The sequence below is a fragment of the Gossypium hirsutum genome, chromosome A09 (genome assembly GCF_007990345.1).
Source record: "Gossypium hirsutum isolate 1008001.06 chromosome A09, Gossypium_hirsutum_v2.1, whole genome shotgun sequence".
In the NCBI taxonomy this organism is placed as follows: Eukaryota; Viridiplantae; Streptophyta; class Magnoliopsida; order Malvales; family Malvaceae; genus Gossypium; species Gossypium hirsutum.
Window position 1 is genome coordinate 140,001 of NC_053432.1, and position 9,059 is coordinate 149,059.

The following is a 9,059-nucleotide window of genomic DNA, read 5'->3' on the forward strand; positions in this document are numbered from 1 at the left end:
TTCAAGTTTAACCTACGCAATTACTATATCATATTTCATCACAATGCACTTTTGCAAACAATAAACATTTAGGCTTACCTAGCTGAGGCAGGCCTCTGTTCATGGAAATCAAAGGTATACACATATTTCATACCAATCCTTGAAACCAAAATTTCATAACACTAATGAAACTAATAAAGATCTGTAAACCGAGACAATTAGAGACAATGAAGTATCACGGCAACAAAATGTAGATCTATGAAGACATCAACTCAAGATAACCCAGTATTCAAGTTTAACCTACGCAATTACTATATCATATTTCATCACAATGCACTTTTGCAAACAATAAACATTTAGGCTTACCTAGCTGAGGCAGGCCTCTGTTCATGGAAATCAAAGGTATACACATATTTCATACCAATCCTTGAAACCAAAATTTCATAACACTAATGAAACTAATAAAGATCTGTAAACCGAGACAATTAGAGACAATGAAGTATCACGGCAACAAAATGTAGATCTATGAAGACATCAACTCAAGATAACCCAGTATTCAAGTTTAACCTACGCAATTACTATATCATATTTCATCACAATGCACTTTTGCAAACAATAAACATTTAGGCTTACCTAGCTGAGGCAGGCCTCTGTTCATGGAAATCAAAGGTATACACATATTTCATAACAATCCTTGAAACCAAAATTTCATAACACTAATGAAACTAATAAAGATCTGTAAACCGAGACAATTAGAGACAATGAAGTATCACGGCAACAAAATGTAGATCTATGAAGACATCAACTCAAGATAACCCAGTATTCAAGTTTAACCTACGCAATTACTATATCATATTTCATCACAATGCACTTTTGCAAACAATAAACATTTAGGCTTACCTAGCTGAGGCAGGCCTCTGTTCATGGAAATCAAAGGTATACACATATCCCGTAGGCACCACAGCGCTTGCAAACAATGTTGTTAATGAGCCACTACCGGTCCCGAATTCAAGAACTAAACAACCCGGAACTACTTCCAAGTACATAATCAAAAAGCTAATATCCGCAATATAAAGAATCTGAGTCCTATGACTTAGAACCAAAGTCCATAACTCCGGTGTCGAAGCCAATAGGTAAAGGAATCCACCTCTGTTGCTGAAAATTATGGAACCAAATGGCTTCCCGATCCAATCTGAATTTTTAAATACACCGAAACGATTTTGAAGAACCGAATTCTCACACTCTTTAACAGCTTTCATAGTATCATGACTCTCATATACAATAATCAAATTCCATCTCTAATGCAGAGATTGAAAGATATCTTCATCGAGGAATCAATAAGCAATATCCTTAAAATACGGAAAACACATCCAATTGAATACACCGATGATGTTGGACTAATATGCAATTTCTGTACCAAAATTTACTCCCCAAAACGAAAATATTTACCACATATCCAAAGTTCCATTAAGAATAAACTATCACCTATAATGCCAGGAAGACCCAAATTCATTAATATATATATGTATATAAATAGGAAAAGAGCATCACCATTGTCAATGGAGATACCCATTATATTTGTAGTTTCTAAAGGTCAATTTCTTGATACGGGAAAATTCTCAGGACATGTATCATTCTTGTGATTTCATGCCAACCCAGCTCCACCAAATCTCTAAACTTGTATCTACAATAGGTATCCTGGAGAAGTACTCACATGCATCTCCGAGTATGCACTTATCAGCCATCAAGTTGAATTTTTATCAGTATTGCCTTCTTGCTGTGCTATAGAAGAATCTTCCTTTTTCTCCATGACCTGCTGGATGCCTTCTTCATATCCTTCTATGAAACTCTTAAGAGCATCTCTATATGCAGAAGCCCTTGTCATGTATAACCTCTCTAAAGCAGGCCCCAAAGTCTCCATCCCTCCTCTTGCAGCAATCGCTATTAAATCATTTCCATAGACAACATCAAAACAATATAAAATTCAACAAGATAAACTATAATGCGAGGAAAATAAGAGAGAAGAAAGGGTGAGAGGAGAGAAATTTGGCCTAAAAAATTTTAGTTGAAAAAAAGAAGCTGTACCAACAAGGTAAACGATGACAGAATAAGTAGAAAATTATCATGAGTTAAAAATTTTCATTCTAAAATCAATTAAAGAAATATATATTACGATGTTCAGAAAGTAGAATGTTGGCAGATGGCACATCATGCTATCATTCTTCAGACTGATGCCAAAAAGAAGAAAAAAAAGTACCTAGGTAGCATAAGATAACGATATGATTGTCACTGTAATGGCTATAGACAATGAAACCCAGATGACTAAGACTGCTAGGAGATAAACAGTAATTTTATAACTTCCTTAACAACTGAACCTTGGCCTGGTGAAGAAGGGATTCACCAAAAATATGCCAATGGAAGCGTAAAATATAAGACTTGAACACAGGTGCCAACAACATAATAAAACAAAATGCAATCAAGGATGACTCTGAGCAGCAAGGGGAAAAAGAAATAAAAGAATAAATTCCATGCAACCTCTGGACAAGTTCTACTGAAAAAGGAAATTGAAATGAAAACCTAACTGAACTCAAGCAGTACGGGACTTTGTTCCTTCACCTCCGTAAGATGTCTCAAGCATGAATCTAATGGTTTATTGCACATATAATATGCCGCATATTTTTCAAGTCATGCTATATACTTCTTGATTCATTACAAACAACTTACAGGAACATTTCAAGATAAGAAACCACAAAGTAAAGTTCCTCACCAATATCCTCCAAGGTCTAAGGTTCTGTCTCTGTACTCTTACTCTTATCTCCATTGGATTTACCTTCAGTCCCATCATCCTTCTTATAATCGTTTGGTCTAAGATCAGGACCAATATCCCTTACCCAACTTGCAGCATAAAGCCTAGAGGCCTCCTTCAAGACCTAAAGAAAGATGATAGGATTTTACTACATATATACTAAAAATAAATAAATGCCTCTTATTCCCTAATGCATAGGCAAATAATAGGTTCTTGAGCATTATTTGACATTCAAGTGGTTAAGTTAACCATCAAGTAAGCAGAACAGTATATAAAAGTCATTTGATCATTTCGATATCCCAATGATCTAATTTCCACCCTGATCACCAGCTAGCATCTGTGAAATTTCAAATTTCCATTATGCTTCTTTAAAATTTGTTATATGGAACAAAAGCAAAAAAAATATATATTATAAAAAGGAAGTGGCAAAATAATCATATTTGAGTAGAAATTGCTAACAGTTCAAACGTAAAGTACTTCCAAACATATGTTCTTGATTTAAAGCAAAAAACCATGCATTTTTTTTCTTCCAAAAATAGGCTTCAGAATTCTAAAATGTTTTGCTTACAGCAATAGCAGCGACTCCAAAAAAAAAAAAAAAAAAGGAAGAGGCTAATTTACAAACCAAGCTCACTATTTTACTATGATGGAGAAATGAAAGAGCCATGCTATTTAAACTGGCAGTAATATCTAAACTACAATCCAATACTAATATAGCTTCCCCATCACATAAACCATAAAAAAATACAATTATATTAAGGGGGGAATCCAGAATCTAACAGCATTCATCATTAAAACCCAGAAAATCTATAGATGAAGCAAGTGATTTCAATATCACAATAATAAAATAAAATAAAATAACAGAAACAATTGAGAAGGAAGAGATGAAAACGGATGAGAGAGGAAAATTTGAAGAGAAAGAGATGGTGAAGAAATGGGAAGGAAGGGAATTTGAAAGAACTGATGAAAACGGGCAGAGGGGATCTTCTCCTGCCAACGGTAACTATTGCTATTTAATACACTCATTTAATAAAGTGATAATTGAGTTGTTTACCTTCCAAATTTTCATTTAATACAATTTAATATTCTCAATGCCTAAATATATTTATTTTTAAAATAATACTATTTACCATATCAAATATATAGAGTTAAAAAAGATAGTTAAAATCTAGTAGATCAGTGATGTTAAATGTGGTGACTAACATAGAGAAGCCTAAAATGTGAGATGGTTCTTGGGCATTTCAAACTAAGAAATGTCAATTTTATTTTACCCATATATTTTTAATGTAAATACTTTAACCTTTTCTAGCAATTCATAAATAATTTTATTGTTAGAAAATTTTATAAAATATATATCTAAAAATATAAAGGAGAATATAACCTAAAATTTTGAACTATAAAGAGAATATATATCTTGAAAAGAGCATAACAAGATTTGACCTTTAGAAAAGTTATATTCAATTTTTATAGATTGAAGATACAATCTTTCCTTAAATATTACTATCATGATGTGCTTAGACCCAGATAAAATTAGGCCTATTTTTCCAAACTTTTGTTTTGCTTAAGTCTTGATAGTTTTGTGTTTTTGCATTTTAATAATAACCCAATATTTTTCTTCAAAAAAAACCCTAAACCAACACAGGGATATCCTTCAAATGGGATATAGCCAGCTGAAATATCCCCAAACCAGGATATCTCTGAAATGGGATATCCCTGCCTGGAATAAAAGTGACAGGTAGTCCGATCCAGAAGCATAAAAAATCTAAACAGGACAACAAAACAACTGATCCGAGCAGTGAAAACTCTGAACCGGGACGAAATATGAACGGGATATCCCCAGAATAGCTTATACCAAGCCGGGACATGACAGGGATATTCATGGTTGGAATAAGAAGAAAAATCAAATACAACAGGACGATTAAAAAAAATCTATACCGAATTCAAGCTAAGCCCATTAACCCCCAGCCCCAATAATATTCTGCTGAGCAAGAAATAAAAAGATAGAGCTGACAAAAACTCGCTGAAAATAAATGTAGAAAGGCAAAGACAAAATCAGCTTTATGATATATTATATATTTAAAATAAATAGGTAAACCCAAAACAATTCATTAGTTTAACAGATTATTAATTGAAAGCTTCAAAACTTGGTTATTCGACATGATTTCTCCAAAACTCCTGAAGAGGTCTTTTCCTGAACTAGAATAATCCTAAACTGGCCTATCACAAGCCGAACGCTGTAACATCATCAAAACTGAGTGGGACAAGGTAAATAGAAAACTCTTTACCCTTCTGAGGCAATGAAGCAGGAGTATCCCTGGAGTCCGATGCATTATCAAGAACATAAGGAAGATCTAGCAATTTCAAGAAAGATAGAGTCTGAGGATTACGGAGAGAACCTACACAAGGTGAGAAAATTTTAATAATTTTAATAATTAAAAAGGAAATCAAGCAAAAGCAAGTTGCAAAAGTCATGATTATTCTAGTAGCAAAACTAAATAAAAAAGAATGCATTCGCTAATCAACAATTAATTGAGCTAAAAGAAGATAAAAAATGAAGGATAGCATTTTGTAACGACTGTGACAGTAATATCGAGATGCCTAATCATGATAATGATAAGATGCATAAATATGCAAACATATATGGTGAGTTCCTTAAATCCAAAAGATAGAACCATTAATGGAGATACTTTTAGCACCTCAAAGAAGGAAAAGCATCAAAATATCACCATATTATTTACCAGAAAAAGTAGCGTTTGAAACTGAATCAGAGGGTTTGTGAGGTGGAGCTGTTTGAAAAAATTCACAAGGTTTGGCTCCTCTGTCTTCCATCCTGTTCTTAACCCACTGACGACAACCTTGCATGTCAAGCTATGTTCTCCTACATATTAGAACAGCAGTTGTCGGCTCACTAGTTCTTGTAGAGTAATAGAACTTGCAAAAATAGAAAATTGCACATTTTCAAATAAAACATTAGCCCGCCCCACCCAAGAGAGAGAGAGAGAGCGAGATGAGTGGCTTGGTCAAAACAAAAATGTCATATATACACACCCAAAGTTTCCACGTCGGAAGGTCAAAGGAAAGACAGTTCAATTTCCGTGTTATTGCCAGCCAATCTTCATAGTATTGAACCTCATAAGGTCCCGGATCAGATTAAATATCAACAATCTAAAAGACCAGATAAAGCCAGAATTCATTAATAAGCTTCCAGCAAAGACCAAAAGAAAGAACCTAAATGAAATGGTTTGAGTAGGATGGTTTTAGTTTTTCTAGCAGCAGGCTTGCTTCCAAGAGTCCCTTGTGGGATCTAGGAAATAGACAAGTAAAAGAACTTCAAACCCAACCTAAACAATAATTACGCACATTGTAAATTCCGGAAAGTCCAACGATACCGATATTGCCAAACTTCACAACCCCAGCAAACTCCAAGAAGTATATACTAGGTGTTGCCCATCCCCCATAATACCTAAAGTTCAAACATTTCAATTGCAGAAGGTAAAAGGCAAAGTCAAAGGCAAAGGCGAAGGCAAAGGCAAAAGGATTAATAAGGAAGGAAACAGAAAGTCTTGAGATTTGTCATTCTTTTAAAAATATTATTATCTGTTTTTTTATTGATTTTATATATAAAAATATCATCATAATAAAATAATTTACTTTGTAAAAGAAAATATTTTTAATTATTACTTAAATGTGTATTTATATACTATATTATCAAATCTGTACTATATATAACTACACATTTAACTTTTCGACTAAAATTGTGGAGTCTTGGAGATGATGACATGATCAATGCATTTGGTTTTGAGAATACGAGCTATGATAAAGCTAATTTGTTAAAAATTTAGTATTATAAGAGCTTTAGAATTTATTTAAAATGTCAACTAGAAATTAATGTACTTGTACCACATTTACTTTGCCATGGAACATTGTGAACTTGTGGAATGACTTGGATCAGAAAACAGGGATGGCCGGAATGATTGAATGTCATCATGAAAGCTTGTTCAGGCCAGTGTTTTCTCCTCTTAGAATGTCTCCCAGAACCTTTTGAGACAACATAAGGTAAAAAATGTACCTGCAATACACATAAAAACATCTCAGGAGGAGGAATTCTTCATGTTTATAATTTACATGTCGCCAGCTGCTAGACATTATAGCCCCATTAATTGTAAATGAGAACCAAATTTCTAGATTAATTTTACGTTGAGATTCCTCTTAACAATATTTATAAAAACCTACTCGGGATGATGAATTCCCATAATTCATTAGCATATGAATCTTGTTTAAGTTGATATTTGCAAGATCAATGGATGTTAAGGCTCCAAGGTGAGATCATAAGCAAGAAACGAGCAAAGAATGATCACAAAAAAAAAACCATTTCCAGAAAAGTGAATGGGCCAAATACAACACCTTCTAAAGATGAAAACCACAATACCCACAGAAATAAAAGAAAATAAGCTTATCTGACACTAAAAAATATGTGAAAAAGAAAAGGTAGTTGAAGTGAAAATCATACCTGAAATCACTATCCGATGTAGAAGGAGATTTCAATATCACAGAAAACCAGAAAAGGCAGAGAGTTCCTCCCTCTCATGAAAACTAGCTGGAGGCTAGATTTAGTGCAAGTGAGCTGAAAACCAATACGATGGTTTGAGTTTTTAGAGCAGCTGAGCAGCAGGTTTGCTTCCAAGAGTTCCTAGCTGGATCTAGGAAAATATGTTTCAACCAACAAGCAACCAGGAATGGTCAACAAGAAAACTGAATACGCTTGATATGAAGATTTTAATTCTGTCACATATATGCATTTCCACCAATTGAATATAATTACCTCATCTTTGAAATGTTATTTCTAGCGAACAAGTTGTTGCCAGTTCCCATAATCAGTGATGCTGAGCAGCCAATCATGTGAAAGGAAAATATCCATCAGTTCCTCTAGGTGCATAAGCTAGTGAACATCGTATTCCCGGACATGATACACAGACCTGATAGTATTGTCATTATAAGGTGGCCTTTCATGGTGTCCTGCTCAAGGAAACGCTAATTCATTTCAGTTTCAAAGCTTCGACTCTCCACCCTAAATATGAATCAATATAACATATCTGACACTCGCTTGCAGTAAATTAACAATCACCATTAAAAGAACTCCAGAATAAACATAGAATAGACAAGTAAAAGAACTTCATACCCAACCTAAACAATAATTACGCGCATTGTAAATTCCGGAAAGTCCACCGATACAGATATTGGCAAACTTCACAACCACAGCATACCCCAAGAAGTATATATTAGGTGCTGCCCATCCCCCATAATACCTAAAGTTCACACATTTCAGTCGCAGAAGGTAAAATTCAAGGCCTTTTCATGAAAGAATCAAAATCCCCAAGCTAGAACATATGAAGAAAAGGGGGTGACTTACAATTCCCATAAATAATTGGAAGCTTCATGATTTTTGCACCTGCAAAACAGATAATGACACTAAAAATACTGAACCGGGACAGGAAATGATGGGAATATTCTAGGAATAGCTTATTCCGAAACCGGATATGATGGGGATATCTGAGGCAGAATAAGAATGAGAATTAACTAGAACAAGACACTAGAAAAATCTGTTACGATGCAAAGCTAAGCCCAACAACACAGTACTTACTAAAACGTTGTTCTGAAAATATTTAAAAACTCCGTATGTTTTAATTAGTGTTTAAGCAAAGATTTAAAAGAAATAGAAAATAACACAAAAGCTATAATATTAACCAGAGGGAAACAAACAATCCAAAAATAAAGAACATATAGTAGACGATAAACAAACAAAAATGAAGAACAAGACCGACATCTATAGATCTAAAAGACGGAACGAGACAGTGATTTCTAAAGCTGAAAATCACAAACCCTAAGAAAAACCCACTGAAATACAAGTACAAAAGCATGGAGCTGAAACTAAAAAAGAGATTGATACCTGAAATGAGTCTCCGTTGAAGCAGCGAATTTCAAAAAGCAGCTAATGTTTTTAGAGAAGTTAAACATATGGATAAGTTGTACAATTCAATTATTGAACTTGGCAAAGGTAAATCTTTTGCAAATCCTTTTCAAGTTTGAAAGATCAACATAAGCTTTTGATTGTTTGTTGAGTAAATTCATTTATGGTTTTTGTTGGGTATTTTTTTATTGTTTCTTTTAATTGTTTGTAGGACAGGTAGGAGGTGGAAATATCCGGTTTTCTATTGCCACAGACTCAACCTCTCTATCCTGTTTGCTAATGTTTGATTGAATGAAACTTGGACTT

The 9,059-nt window shown here is 33.9% G+C and overlaps 1 protein-coding gene across 2 annotated transcripts in view; it reads right to left on the minus strand.

Annotated features, from left to right (window-relative positions):
• Nucleotides 1-9,037, minus strand: part of LOC107888451 (tRNA (adenine(58)-N(1))-methyltransferase catalytic subunit TRMT61A-like) — a 10,409-nt gene extending 1,372 nt beyond the window's left edge. The window contains exons 1-12 of one of the 2 annotated variants that reach the window (XM_041077564.1): nucleotides 8,733-9,037; nucleotides 8,196-8,234; nucleotides 7,965-8,091; nucleotides 7,608-7,801; nucleotides 7,296-7,485; nucleotides 6,686-6,854; nucleotides 6,146-6,248; nucleotides 5,834-5,950; nucleotides 5,524-5,663; nucleotides 5,071-5,181; nucleotides 2,747-2,909; nucleotides 880-1,920 (exon numbers count right to left, since the gene is read on the minus strand). In XM_041077564.1, coding sequence (XP_040933498.1) covers nucleotides 880-1,238 — 359 coding nt within the window. In that variant the 5' untranslated portion in view covers nucleotides 1,239-1,920; nucleotides 2,747-2,909; nucleotides 5,071-5,181; ... (7 more) ...; nucleotides 8,196-8,234; nucleotides 8,733-9,037. Of the gene's footprint in view, nucleotides 1-879; nucleotides 1,921-2,746; nucleotides 2,910-5,070; nucleotides 5,182-5,523; nucleotides 5,664-5,833; nucleotides 5,951-6,145; nucleotides 6,855-7,295; nucleotides 7,486-7,607; nucleotides 7,802-7,964; nucleotides 8,092-8,195; nucleotides 8,235-8,732 lie in introns of both variants that reach the window. The other variant, XM_041077563.1, reaches the window with a different exon arrangement.
• Nucleotides 9,038-9,059: the final 22 nt, after the last annotated feature.